The 15,634-nt window shown below is 37.4% G+C and overlaps 1 protein-coding gene across 1 annotated transcript in view; it reads left to right on the top strand.

The window, feature by feature from the left end:
• Positions 1-15,634, top strand: part of LOC128368611 (guanine nucleotide exchange factor VAV3-like) — a 46,140-nt gene that overhangs the window by 7,355 nt on the left and 23,151 nt on the right. The window contains exons 3-14 of the mRNA XM_053329464.1: positions 2,389-2,447; positions 3,478-3,543; positions 4,335-4,452; positions 5,203-5,295; positions 5,783-5,851; positions 5,943-6,046; positions 6,776-6,875; positions 7,368-7,463; positions 9,564-9,632; positions 10,149-10,235; positions 12,131-12,216; positions 12,499-12,631. Coding sequence (XP_053185439.1) covers positions 2,389-2,447; positions 3,478-3,543; positions 4,335-4,452; positions 5,203-5,295; positions 5,783-5,851; positions 5,943-6,046; positions 6,776-6,875; positions 7,368-7,463; positions 9,564-9,632; positions 10,149-10,235; positions 12,131-12,216; positions 12,499-12,631 — 1,080 coding nt within the window. The remainder of the gene's footprint in view (positions 1-2,388; positions 2,448-3,477; positions 3,544-4,334; positions 4,453-5,202; positions 5,296-5,782; positions 5,852-5,942; positions 6,047-6,775; positions 6,876-7,367; positions 7,464-9,563; positions 9,633-10,148; positions 10,236-12,130; positions 12,217-12,498; positions 12,632-15,634) is intronic.

The raw sequence follows: 15,634 nt of genomic DNA, 5'->3' as shown, positions 1-15,634 counted from the left end.
AGTGGTCAGTCAACACCACAAAGAGGACTCTCTCAAGTTACAAGCACACCTGGGTTCAGGCGAAACCACAGCACTCATTCAAACAGGAAGAAGCGATAAACTGCAGATAGGCAGGCTGTCATATCTAACCCCTTCCACTACCTCCTTCTTTCACTTGACACGTCTTAATGCCAGCGACAGAGATTAAAAAGTGAAAGTGTTAAACATAGGGTAAATGACTATTTTCTCTCTAATGAGCGGAGGAAGTAAATTGCTGTTTGTAAAAAGCACGTCAGCAGATTTCTCACAACTTTGCACATTTGTCATCCTTGTTTAACACATATGTTTCTTATATAATGTGTATATCACCGTGAGAACTGCAAATACAGTACTGTATGACTAAACATCAGACAAGTTGATGCATGTTATAAAACAATGGCATTCCTATTGATAGATACTAAAAGACCCTGGTAAAATGTGTAACTTAAAATAGAGAGCACTGTTGTGTTGTGGAGAGACTTGTGCACAGTGCAGTGTGTTAGAGAATCACAAACAGCCCATGGTTCATCTTTTCGGTCAGTAAAGATAACTGAGCGGATAAAATTGATGTTCAGTGGAACACTAAGGATTATTATAACAGAGTATCCATGTGCCAGAAGTCATATGTAAATCTGCTCTCCAGTTTTATTTGTGTTAGCAGACACATACATACACAACAACTATAGAGTAGATATAGAGTAGAGTACATATGGAGCAGATGCTTCAGTGAGAAAAGACTGGAGCATGCTAATTGATACGCAGCCTTTAATAGTGTAAACATATTTTTTGATGCTACGGAGTCTTCACCAGAGTCAAAGAGGACAAAAGCACAAGGGAAAGACATGTGACATTGTCAATCTAAGATAGGGTGTACATTTGTTATTGGGTTGAAGGTGGATATTGATTTCAAACCTGTTGAAGGACAGCAATTTCCAGAGTTAACCAGCGGAAACACAAGAATACACATCGTTGAGTTACATGAAATCAAGCACAGGAGAAACATATGAATTAGACAAAGCGTGACAAATTCAAGCTCTTCATTAAGAGAGAATCTATCAGTAGTGTCAAAATGTGTGTGTTTGCACTATTTAAGGCTGTAAATCAGTCAGGAAGCTCCATTCTTTTCTCTCTGAAGGCTAAAATTATACTTGGTGTTACTTGTATATTCAAACTAAGATGCATGCATGAGCATGAGGTTACTTTTATACATGCAGAACTGTATTGTAATCATTTACCTGAAATGTGGCTGAGAAAATGTGACTTTACAGTACATTAATGTTGTGGAAATTTTAATTTGGACAATAATGATATCGGCAAAGAAGACCAAATGCATAAGACTGAACTTATTGATTCTGGGTTTTACTTTCAGTATTTCTCTGTCTCTTTCTCTCACAAACACCACCACCACACCAAGACAAACACACTCCGTTTGATGCATAGGTGTGAGAGTTTGAAGTAGCATGATCATTTCCTGCAGGCCATCTTGTCTTACTTTTGTCACCATATGTCTGTCTTTCTGTCTGCGGTGTGTTTCTTGCTGTCAGGTCATACTTAGGATTGAAATTCGATCAATCGGAGTGATTATAATTAAGTACAAATGTGCAAGGTAGGTTGGAAAATAGTATAATCAAGAGTATAATCATTTAGATTGTAAAGAGAATATTGTACAATAATTGCTTTGAACATTACAACCCAACATATTACCTTGCCACTACAACACTATACAACTAAAAAGATATTACTATACTGCACTATACTAAAAGAAAAAGATACTGTTTTCTGTAGGATAAGATGATATGTGGTGTGACCAGCTGTAATGGTAATGAACAGTTTCAGTACAGTTTCATGTGTTGTTCTGCTAGTTTTCACTCAGGTTATGATGACATACTTTCATAGCAAGCTAATACTGAGTCTTATTTTGGTCTGAAAGTGAGTTCAATTCTTGATGAATCTGTTGTTTATATTTTGTTGTATGCACATTAGCTACCATTGCCACTACAGGTCCTACCACTATGCATTTTCACTTTTAAAATATAGTTTTTGGTGCATATTATCCTTTTATAAAATAGCAAAAGTAACATTGTACAGTGGACGGTCATCCTTGATTTTTGGGCACTCCTGTTTTATTAAGCATGGAGTCAAATATATCAGGGCTTTAAGAAATTTTAAGTCATTATGTCTTAGATGTTGACGTGCATGCCACTTACAAGTTGAAAAGTGGTAATATGGTTCCTTCAATATGACATAAATATGGCATTAGCATACTTAAGCAAGTAGATACTCTACTACTCTCTCTGACACACACTCTTCTGTCTCTCCCTCTCTCTGAACTAATCAGTAACATAAATTGTCACACACTTGTTTCACCAGGTTGTGGACACTCTATCCAAGCTCTCTTACACCTCAACTGCACAGCAAGGAGGATTCAAGTAAGTCACCCAACATTAAAGACAGTGTAAAGTGAATTCAGACCTTTTCTTCTAAACACATTACATAGGTCATCAATGTATTTCTAAAAAAGGTGTAAAAAGCATTTCAGCCATTTAGATTTGAATTGTGGAGCTAGGCTTCACAAACTGTGTTTCAAGATTTCTGTGTTCAGGATTTAGTGGGCGGGTCTGAATCTTAGCCGCGTTAGCATAAACCCGCCCCTGCTGCTGTAGAGGTATAAATACATTCAGCACACACTACTACTACTAGTTAGCGGAGACTTTATAAAAGAGTAGTTAGCCAGTTAGCTGAGTTAGCCGCCGAGCTAGCAGCCGAGTTAGCAGCAGAAAGCTCTCAGAAATAGCGTCCATGTTTCAGGTAGAGGTGGTGACTTTGATTGACAGGTGACACTTGGTAGGGGGCGGGTCTTCAGTGGACTCGGCGGGCATTCCCACAGCGTTTGGGAGCAGAGAAAGAGGCTGCTTTTTACACAACTTTGAAGCCTAACTTCATATATTTGGCGATTTTTTTTAATCATTCAAATTTGGCAGCGTGGTTAACAACACACTTTTCTGTGGTATGTCAAACACGTATTTATTCTTACTTTACACAGACTTTAAACACAAACAAACTGCTGTTATAGTGCCTTGCACCAAGTCTGGCCTGGATGCCAGAAGGCATATCATAAAGTTGTCAAAGGCATATTTGCAGCTATGCTTACACTTCTTAGAAAATATTCCCTCCAACCCCCCCAACACCTGCACCTCCTCTTAAGCTCCTCTACATCTTCTTCCCCGTACTGACATTGTTAGACATCTGGCCTCAATTTCTGGTTTCCAGTCTGCACATCTAGTCCAGTCTAGTCATATTCATTTCTAGTCACTTTCATTTCTGCTGTTTGAAATATATTAAACTATGTTTTTTTTAATACATCAAAGGTTTCTTCCCATATATCACTCATTAATAGTTTCTTCATTGAGATTTGTCTATTAAACACTGAACCTCATGCTGCTTTGCTGTCATTTCCAGGCCATTTCCAACAGAGGAGAGCCTAAAAGACGAGGACATTTACAATAATCTGGAAGACTTGATTGAGTATGTATGAGGCTTCTCTCTGTGGGCTTATTTCTGGTGTTGATAGAACATGATTATTTCGCTCAGTATCAGAAACCACTCGGCTCATCATCCATGCTCTCCAGGGGTCTGGACACCCACGTGTTTTGGTAAAAGGGTTGGCTCCGTTTCTCTGTTACTGTCAGAGGAAACAAATGAGTAATTCTGCATGCTTCTGCTGAGTGCTTGCATACCACCCACATCAAGGTTCTGGATCGGTGCTTGTGACAGTGTGATTGGCAGATAAAGTAGAGTCTCAAGATGGGTAAAAAGATACATATTGAACCGACTCAATATTTGTACTATTTTCATCCAACAGTAGTGTTTCAGAGGAAGTTTTGAGAAAAATTGTTCATCATGCTTTTCTAAAGTATTTCATTCTCTAGTACATGAAGTATTAGGTAGGTAATGATGAGTTAATGAATATAAGAAAAAGGGCAGTTTAGGCTCTTAATGTAGTCTTTATAGTGCATATGTGATTATAAATTGTCTGTGGTTTGTTGTTTATCTGTCTACATTTCCTAATGCTCTTAATATTACTATTCTTACACAATGTGTGAACTGAACTGCTATTATCATTTACACTATACACAAATTATTGTCTCACTCCACTGCTTTCACAATGTAAGATGTCATTTAGTGATTGCTAATCAAGTATAGTATTTTTAGAAAAAAAGCATGTGTGAATGGGTTAGTGTGTCTGTAGATGTATATTTAAATGTGTGCGTGTCTGTGTGTGTGTGTGTGTGTGCGCGCGTGCATGTGTTTCATAGTGAGAATGTCCCCGAGGACGAGGACGAATTGTATGCAGCAGTCTATGGGCTGGAAGAAGACTACGCAGGTGGAGAGATCTATGAAGACCTCATGAGAACCGAGCAGCATCCCCCTTTGGTACTGCATACACGTACACACAATAATTAGAAAAAGTATTATAGCGTCTGAACCGAATTCCTCTAAATGGATTAATACATCCACAATATCCACAATATCCTAATTGCTAATTGCTAATCCTAATTGCAGTCACTCCTCAACTTTTTACCGGATGCAATTACATGGATGAAAGCCTGTTTAGAGAGTAGAAAACAGTGTACAATATCAGAATATCTAGATGTACCGAGAGAAGTAAAAGAAGCAATACCCCAATGTAAATATATTAATACTGTAAGGCTGTATTGCTCACATATTACTACTACTTCTCAAGCATTTTATGTTCTGGTCTGAATATTCAAACCAAAAAAGTGATTTGATTAATCCAGTAAAATAACTCTTTTATAGACTACTACTAAATAAGTCGGCACTGTATGAAAATCAGAGAATTTCTTCCCATTCTCTGATATATTTGAAATGTTTTTGTTGATATTGCCCAGACCAGCTTGGGCCAAACTCTGCTGTGATCTCAGAGTGTGTTTGGACCATCCTTGTTCTCATCAGTCTCCTGCTGCATTTCATCTTTCAGGAGGAAGTGTTCTCATGCTGCTTTGAAAATATTGTAATCAATGGTTTGTTTCAAAAAAGAAATGAAAGAAAATTTGGTATTGTGATCTGAATACAAAGACTACTATCTTTTAATATGAATATGTGCAGACATTCACATATTCTGAAATGGATAGTAATATTTTATAAGGTGTGTGTTTTTTCTAGAAGCAGGCAGAGGTAGATGTTCGAAGCTGCTGCCTTTCAGAGATCAAACAGACGGAGGAGAAATACACCGAGACCCTGGAGTCCATCGAAAAGGTACAGAACTGTCTTCTAAACAAACATGACCGAAATGATGAGTGATGAATTTCTTTGTCAAATTCTTAACTGTTAATCTGCCTCAAGTGAAATTTAAAAAAGAAAAATTTCACAATGAGCACAGTGTTGATATGAATTATTGATTTCTGATTGGAGAGCAAAGATGAAAGATATTATTTATTCACTTTTTGTCACTGGAAATAACAAACTTGAACTCTACACAGCACATGTGCCCTTTTATGGGTATTTTAGGTACATTCCCAGTAATTATTTCCCTAATATGCAATGCTTTTGGGATGTTTTCTAGCATCTGATATGATGTCTGTTAGGGTTTTCAGTATGAGTGTGCACCAGCTGTTGCACTCATGACATAGATTAATATGTATCACCACTCATATTGTTTCTAGTTTCCAGTTGAATAATACGTTAGCGAGAGAATCTGTGCACAGTAAGAAGTTTCATACAAGTTTTCATTTATTTTTCACAGTATTTCCTGAATCCTCTCAAAAAGTTCTTCTCTGCAGCTGAAATTGACAAAGTTTTCGTCAACATTCCAGTAAGTCCCACAAGTTTCCGTCCTCGTCATGACATTACATGAAAATCATTTTTTTCTGTCGTGGCACTAATTGCTTCCTTCCTTGATGCAGGACTTGGTTAAAGTTCACAAGAGCCTGATGGTCGATGTTCAGGATTCCATCTTAAATAAAAATGCCTTAAATCTCTACCAGATCTTTATCATCTACAAAGAGAGGTATTCACCAACATCATGAGTTTGTATTTATTGCTTTAGTCCACCTTTTTATGCTGCTTTCTTTCATGTAAACCTTCTCTTTTGTGCGATTCATGATGGGATGAGTGTCTAATTTAAAAAAAGACATAAATTAAAAGAACGGCTTTGGTTTTGTAGAATTTTGTTTTTGTCACAGTTTTCACGAATTGGCATCTTCATACTTGTAATTTCCGCCTCTTTTGTGCAGTGCTCAGTCTTAGGTGTACAGACGGTTTCATTTTAGGTTCACAAGACCACTGTACTTTCCCTTGCCACACCACCACCATAAAATAAGCTGGCAGAGACATTACGAAACATTGTCTTTGCAATACTGAGGCAGACTTATATAAAGACATTTTAACTTTGGATCTGTTTTAGCACTCGGGCTGATCAACCATTTATGTTAAAATTAGAATGACAAGCATCCACATGTTATTATACATTCTGTTTTAGTCGTCTATAAAATTCACACTCTGTATTGAACTGATTCCTGCTATTTTAGAGATGATCTTCTTATATTTGGGTAAGGATGTAGCTGTAGCAGTAACATAAACATCATGATGCAGTGTAGATTACTGTCTCCCAATAAATATTGTATCAGAGACTTTCTTGATAATGTCAACATATTGGGGATCACTGTGTGCATACTCAGTGCCCATCCCTCCAGATCAGAGCTCATCAGTGCCTCACTGTCTCTCCTCTGACTCGCAGACTGCTCATTTATGGGATATACTGCAGTCGTGTGGAAATAGCTATCGCCGTTTTAGACCTAATTTGCAAAGAGAAAGAAGATGTTCGCCTGAAGCTGGAGGTTAGTCACCTGAAGAAGCCAACGCACGCGCACACACACACACACACACACACACACACACACACACACACACACACACACACACGCACACACCAATGTATGTAGTTATACAGTTTTCCAGCGGCCCCTAGTGTATATTTTCTGCACAATATGCTACACAATACACACAATGATTTTTAAGAAAGTAAATGAAAAAGGTTTGAAAGCTATGTCGTATATCACCCCTCACTTATCTCTGTCTTGAAAATACAATAATAAATTCTACCACACTCTACTTGACATTTGATGAATCAGGAGGATTATGACAGTTTTGGGCCATAAAACAAACAAGAACAGATATTAACCTTGACATATGAATAGTTTTTTCCCTTGGTTGACCCAAGTCTCAGAAAAAAACAACACAATATATACATTTTTATTAAATAGCAAAGTGTCTGTAACGGCATACTGAAATGAATACTCTTATAAGTATGTTTATTTTATTTGTTACAGGAGTGCTCCAAGAGGGCCAACAATGGGAAGTTTACACTGAGGGACCTGCTGGTCGTCCCGATGCAGAGAGTCCTCAAATACCATCTCCTTCTTCAGGTTTGAGTCACACATTTAAAGAAGTTTCAAAACCGGGGGCATAGAGAACTGAGAGCATTAGGAGTTTCTTTCTAAGAAAACACCAATATGTGTCAGTGATTGGTTCCTTTCCTTTGGCACTGGAAATGAACTTACTCTGTTGTTTTGACACCCTTCATTCTGGAGAAGTGTTACTGAAACTGTACATTTCTTTTAAGTAATTTACCTATATTTTTTACACTAGATTATTTGGGGCTACTTATTTCACCTGAAGTTACTTTTTATATACTATGCTAAATTGGATAATTTTTTTAAGTGAGTGGAAGTGAAACTTAGCACTCTGAGCTTCCTTCATTTCATTTGGTTCAACTTGCATGATGTTTTCATGTCAGTGTAAAAGTGGCCACATGATGGCGATATTCTCCACATCTTTGCTTCATATTTGCCTCCCTTCACAGTCCTCAGTGTCTCAGCAGAGGCACACTATAAAAATACCCCATCTAGTTTGATAAGTCATTTGAGTGTTGCATTTAGTCTAATATATTACATCCCTCAAATCAAGTACAGTATATCAATGGAGTGAGCTTAATTTAGTGTGTCTCAATACAGTTCAGCTTATTGAATTGCCTTTTCTTTTTAAAAAATCTGATAAGTATAAAAACAGGTTTGTGAGGGATTTCATCATTAGATTTTATATTAATTTAAAACTTGATTACACTGTACCCTGTAGTTGTACTCTTGCTTCCCGTAGACATGCAGACTCTCAAAATCCTCAGAATTTCATAACTGCAAGACACCTGTCTCCCCTGGTTAGTATGAATCAGAGGTCAGACTAAAGCTGGCAGGACAGATGAGGACAATGACCAGAGAGCTGTTTTAAATTGTTGTGGAGGTGTCTGTAATAAATGGCGGTGATCCATGGTGTACTCAGCCGCCCCCCTGATGGGGGCAAAAAGGGAAGAGAAAGGAGAGGAAGTGGTGAAGCGGAAATGAAGTGAGAGTGGATGCAGCTCAGTAGGGAATCAGCGGTGAAGCCTACACACACATTGATTTAAGGAAACTAAAGCTAATTTCTTTATTTTATAATGATTTTAAACAGGTAATAAAGGCTAAGCACACCTAAGGTGATTCTATCCACCTCTAATGTTGCTCAGATAAAATGGACATACTGTACCGTTGAAATCATGAAAAAATCTTGGTGATAACCCCACCCAACAAAGATTTACAAATAAGCATTTACATTTACATATAAGGGACAAATAACAATGGTAATACAAGATTTAAAAAAAACATGAACTGTCACAGAATAATATAAATAATGTAAATGATTCGGTTTGGACCAATATAATGTTATTTGTGTCAAGTCTTAGCCGTTTAGTGTTCTGACGGTCATGAAATCAAAGTCTTCTACAAGAGACTCAGGAAACATTTCATCAACAGATTGATGCCTCTGTTCAGGTTATACTCACATCAGTAACCTCCATGTGTTGATTAATCAAAAAGGCGTTTGTATGTGTGTGTGTTAGCAGGATGATGTGATTTCCCCCCCTCCACCTATTTTTATTTAAAAGTGTTTGTACATGGTTTGTTGGGTAGTACGCTATATTCTTACAAAATGAATCAAATCAGATGAAAGAAAAATTCTATCTATCTATCTCTCTGACTATTTAGCTTTAATTAAACGTATTAAAACAGAAAGACTATGGTATTAACTGAAGAAGAAGGAGTACTATTATTCCCTATGAGAAAATTGATCCTACGCATTTGACCCATCCTACACACATACACACGCTAGGAGCAGTGGGCAGCCGTATTGCAGCTCCAGATGCTTTGCCAGCGCCTAGCTCAGGGGAACTGACAGGATTATTAACCCTAACATACATGTCTTTGAAGCATTAAGTCAATCTTTGCCTACATTTCTCTATTTCTGCATTCAAATAGATTCATTTAAGAAAATAGGTGGTCTTCCTTTTTAAAAGAAAAAACTTCATAGTAGAACATTAAAGTAGTCTTCATTATGAAACCAATAATCCAACAACTCTTTGCTAAATGTGTTTGTGTATTTATTTGCATCACTGTGTGAATCTAGTCCACCATTTCTTTCATGTCCTCCTCCATCAGGAGCTAGTCAAACACACTCACGATGCTGCTGACAAGAGCAACTTGAAGATCGCTCTTGATGCCATGAAAGTAAGTGCAGTGCTTATGGTAAATGGTGTGTAATCATTGTGATTTTAGCTTGTTACCAATAGCACACTGATTTAGAGGATAATTCCAAACAGGCTCTGGCACTCAACGATCGACTTTTTTCTAGACTCCAAAACAGAAGAAATCATAAATCATTCATTTCCACAGCTCCAAATAGTTGGGAATTGATAAAACTTCACATTTACATTACATTAGTGAGCGCTGAGTGCCCTCTTCATCCTGAAGGTATTCTGATACTTGATAAGCAGCTGATTTGAGCACTTGGCAATGAAAAAGGAAATCTGCTTTACAACTTGAAGGACTGATTTATAATAGCTCGCAGAAGCAAACTCTCAGCAACATACTCACACAAAAATCAAATGACATACAATACACAACTGTTTTTTTCCAGCCTTTACAACACAATAAATGCATCCAGCCTTTTCTGACATATTTCAACACCTCTGTACTAAACTAAACCAGTATAATATGTGTGTATTTATGTGTTTGTGTTGTCAGGATCTGGCTCAGTATGTCAACGAAGTGAAGAGAGATAATGAGACTCTAAGGGAGATCGACCAGTACCAGAGGTCTATTGAAAACCTGGTAAACCAAAAATCTTTCTCTGCAACTATCACCAGCTGTTAGTCTACATTTTGTCAGCTTTTGTGAGTTAAGTTTCATCTGATGAGGTCAGGCTTCCTCTAAATTTGACATGGTCTAAGCCAAGGAATCAGACCGAACACGTGCATTAAATGTACAACACACTTGCTCTGTCTGTGAATTGAAATGCATCTGAAAGTTACAAAACCTTAGTGATTTCACCGGGATTAACCTAATCAATGTTATTGACTGTCTGGTGAATGTGTATTTCTGCAATATTTCTTTAATTTTTTGCCTTTTGGCCTTTTTCAGATCTATACTTTTAAATATACTTATAAAGTTACACTCGAAATTGACATCTCCAAAGATAATAATATGTTTGAAATTGAATGAGTCAGTTAGTCAGTTATTTCATTAGTCAATCATCAGACTGAATGAAGAGATAATTATTCTGATAACTCATCAACAATTTCAAAGATTTTAGTACTAAACATTTGCTTATTCTAGCTTCTTACATGTGAAGGTTTATTGCTTTCTTTTTTCATACAGTATATGATAGTATTGTTATATTTTAGATTGATTGTTGAACATTTTAATACATCACTTTAGGCTCTGACATTTTATGGAACAATAGAAAAAATAATTAGAAGATTATTTGATAATGAAAATAATTGTTCCTTGAAGGCTTAAACAAGGTGACATTCATAGCAACTGCATCGAGATAAGGAATTATTCCCGTACTTAAAATATGAAATTAAACAGCTCTGCCACAGATGGTGAAATCAGGTAGGTTTCAGCGCTAAGCACCATAAACCCCTTTGTTTACAGAACCCACCAGAAGCATATCACCAGGAAGTGTAAATATACAGAATACATCATCATACATAAGGCAAGAGATGCCATTTCCAAGTATGGTAATAATAAGAAAGTAGAACAGGAGGAGATAACGTGATGAAGGAAGAAGACAGTTGACACAGTCAGCAGCAGCAGGATGTAGCAGGTTGGAGCAAAAGGGTAACCATCAGCGGAAGCAATATGAGTGAGAGATTGTCAGATTGTAAAAAACGCCTTCTTGTCTTGTCTTGAACATGAGTGGTGATTACAAGAGTAGGCTGATACTGATCAGCTAATGCTGCCACTAGCTCTATGATGCTTTATTAAGAATACTTTAATATGCATTATATGATAGGAACCAATGCTCCCCAGAATGCATTAAAAAGGCATTTGAGTTAGCGCAACCCTGTAACTAGAAACTAGAAATATTTATTTTCTCAAAAAGTCTTTGATGTTCATAAAACATACACTGATCTTCACATGCTTTTACTAAACTTGGGTTTGTCAGATCTGAGCTCTGCATCAAGGGGTTGATGGGAGAAAGTACTGCATGATTGACGTCATTCTCCAACGCTTGAGACATTGACGCTAAATGATACAGAAAAGATACAGAGAGATTTCAATGTCTGAGACTATGGGCGTCCCCCTCAGACAAAGATTGGAAAAAGGGACTACCCTTCCCCTCTTGCTCAATATTCTGGATGCTTATGGGATCATGATTATGTTATTTGATCCCATTGACATTCACCAATTGAGCCAAGATAGCCTGATATTGCTGTTTGAGATACTTCAGACTACACCAGATACATAAAAAAGATCTGTCTGAAGACGTTTATTAGTTTGTGCCTCAGGGAAAGTTTGAAAAACAGGAAAAAAAAACCTCAAGACTACTATTTCTCTACCAAATAACACACATTTAGACTGTTATATCCCCTTTGATAACTACTGTAATATTTTGATAACTAATGTAATATTTTTTTCCACTTCCTTTCACTGAGCCTCCCCTGAAACTGTTTGCCCCCCCTTGGGAGATGTTTTTTAAAACCTTTTTATTTTACTTTTAGAACCAGCCTCTAATCAGCTTCGGTCGGCCAAAAGGAGACGGAGAGGTGCGCATGATCTCCAGCGTTGACAAGAGGAAACAAGACAGGTTGTTCAACTTCAGCATATTTGTCCTGAAAGGGAAATTTAATAGCAGACAGGAGAATCGCACCACAGTGAAAACAGTGTGTGAACACGGCTTAAAAACTATACAAAAGATAAAGATAATACATACATTCCTTTTATTAAATCACTGCTACAAATGCTCATACAAACCAAACAATCAGGATACTTGCACAGACACAGTAAGACACTACGTTTGCTGTATAATTAAGAAATCTCAGCAATGTTAGCTGAATAAAAAGGTTAATTTTCACTTCTTATGTTACAGACACATCTTTTTATTTGACGTGGCTGTCATTGTTTGCAAGAGACGTGGAGACATCTACGAGATGAAGGACATACTCGACCTCAATTACTTCAAGATCACCAACAATCCAACCTCTGACCGAGAGGGTAAAAAGGTCAGATAACACAGAGGATATAATATATTTTCATATATATATATGTATATATTTATACAGTATATATATATATATATATATATATATATATATGTTATACTTCATGTAAATAGACAGAACCTGTATATGAACTCATATGCATAAATACTCATATTTGTATATATTTCTATCGCTACAACACATTTTTAAATTATTAATCTAAGATAACAATATTATAGAAATGTTGCTTTTTTTAATGAAAATAATAGATGCCTAATGAGAGTAATATCTCACAAGGTTGTGTAAGGTCGGTGGTGTTTTCTACTTTCTGTAAAATCCTGATTTAGAAGCTCACTAAGCTCCTTTTTCGTCACCCTACACAGTTTATACAGTATGCTATTTTCCGCCTTGTGGGAATGTTTGCAGACTGTATTGTAGTGGAGGGGACTTGTTGATGTCTTGTTGATGTATGCCCACAGATGGTGTCTTCTCACTCTGGTGCTGATTGCGAATGTGAAACTGACAGCTTGCCAGAATAGGATGGTTTTGTGTTTTTTTTTTTTTATCAAAGGGGCTCCATTATCATGCTCATTTACTCTATTGTGCAGTCATGATGTATGTGTGTGTGTTTTGGAACTATGTGTGTGTTAGTAATTGTTTATACTGTAGTTGTCTCAAACATTATTATCTCTCCCTAAATGTGTAATGAGACAAACAGTGTAATTCTGCCCAACGTGTCTGGATACTTGACCACCCTCCAACATAAAGCTCCATTGATCATACCCTACACAAAAAGACAAAAAACACATGTATAAAGATTAATGTTTACAAAGACTCACACATGGAAAAAGACAAATATTCACAGACCTACAAACACTGTGTACCTACAGCCACTTCAACACACATCCACAAACACACACACCACAGGACGGAGATGCTAATATCAGGTGATGAATGTGCACAGTCCTCCAAGGCTGCCTATAGCTATATATCATTTTCTGCTAAATGAAACTTCAGAGTGTGAATGTGGTGTCACTGAACACCCACCCAGCCATCAATGATTTAACACTCAGCAGAGCTCTAAAACACTCAGGACTTTGCAGGGCCAGCCAATCATCGACAGGTAAACCCCTCCACTTTGCTGTTATTAGGTATGACACTACAAGCTGGAACAGATTAGGGTAGAAAAAGTGGAGAGGATTGGGATTGGACGGAAAAACAATCCTGAATATGCCTGTGGGAAAGGTATTTAACCTGTAAATGCTTCAGTGGAGCTATTTGGTGGCCTACGGTTGAGTAACCTGGCTTTGCTGGTTTGCTGGGCAGCTGCCAATGTGTTACTGGAGCAAATAAGCAAGCAGCAGTTATTTTTACATCCTTATTTTTTTGTAATTGATGTAATTACTATAAGATATCTGGCAACAGTGTCTTAGAAATGTTGATACTGTTCCTAAATGTACAGCTTTGACAAATGGTTTGGTTTCTCTGAGGCAGATGCACAGAGTCTGCCTCAGTGTCATCACAGCTTAATTCCTCTTTGAGCAGAGCTCTGGTTAAACTCCCATTGCTGCTGCTCATGTGACGTTAATAAGAAACAGCAGCCAACACACTGTGGTTGGCCTGTGAGCCTGGTGGCACCAGTTTTGGCACCAAGACATAAGAAACAAGGCCAGTAAGGATTGATGACAGCAATTATGGTGGTATGTCAAGAGATCAAATCATCTTTGTGTATGTTGTCACTGGCAGAACTGGAGAAAAGGACATGGATTGGCATGACTGCTGCAACTTTATTAATCAACCAATTTGGTTTGCAGCCATGTGGCATCTGTCATAAAAACAACTGTGAAAAACAGAGACAGACAACAACTTTCAGACAAACAACACACTGCACGGATTGGCTCCAGTGTGATTGGGTATAAGCTTATGGAGCTGCATTATACCAGAATCAGTCTTCATGTAGCTGGTCTGGTCTGCAATTCATTTTTCTACAAAATCTATGTTGTGTGTGTGGCTGGGGAGGAATGAGACAAGGACAACTGCTGTCATCCAGAGGGGATTTATTCTCTCAAGGGCTGTGTGAAATAAAATAATATCAGTGCAGCAACTTCACATGACCGAGCTTCTATATGCACACCTCTCCTCAGCAGGGCATGCAGCCCAATGACTGTATGACTTGCATACTGGTACATTCACCACATTTGATTCTTCATATGTCCATAAAACAAAAAACATCTCATTCTGATTGATGTATGGGAAAGTAGCTTTTTTTAAATTGTAACTATACAGAGGCAATTTTTATGTATGAAAATAAAATAACAAAAAGGAAGCCCACATACCTGTGTAAAATACCAGTACAGCAACTGACTGCACTTCTACATGCACACCATTAAAGGAGAGAGATAACAGAACAGCAGACCACAGGAGAAACCATCTCCATGCTCCAGTAGCCTAGCTTCAGATCTGTAAATCATTCCCCCTGTTTCCTGTCTTTATGCTAAGCTAAGCTAAACCTCTCCTGACTCTAGCTTCATGTTTAGTCACTGTACACATACCGTATGAGAGTGGTATCAATCTTCTCATCAAAGTGGGTCAGTTAAATCTTGTGGGGGATTTATCCAGAGGCTTTAATAGTGTAAACTGCTAAATTCTGACTTTGAGTGGAAAAGTGGAGTATTTAGTTTCTTCGGTTATCTTTCGTTTTCTCTCTAGCTTTTACATATTTAGCGGTTAATTAGTGAAAATGCACATTTACTTGAAACCTACAGGTAAATTCATGACAATCTCCCATTGGTATTAGAGAAAGGAGAACATACACTTTATTAAGAAAAACAAATCCTTCCCTTAGTTTTAACACAATTGTACTTGTTGTGCGGTAACAGTGGTAACCACGGAGCAACTGTGCTCACTATTGAAGCTGTACAGTACAATCTTTGAGCTGATAATTGCAGTATAAATTTAGTCATGGCATTTTCGCCTTTTATAAATATACACCACATATGCAAATGTACATGTACATGTATTAGA

The sequence above is a fragment of the Scomber japonicus genome, chromosome 12, assembly GCF_027409825.1.
Source record: "Scomber japonicus isolate fScoJap1 chromosome 12, fScoJap1.pri, whole genome shotgun sequence".
Classification (NCBI taxonomy): Eukaryota; Metazoa; Chordata; class Actinopteri; order Scombriformes; family Scombridae; genus Scomber; species Scomber japonicus.
This window is presented reverse-complemented; position numbering and strand designations above follow the sequence as displayed.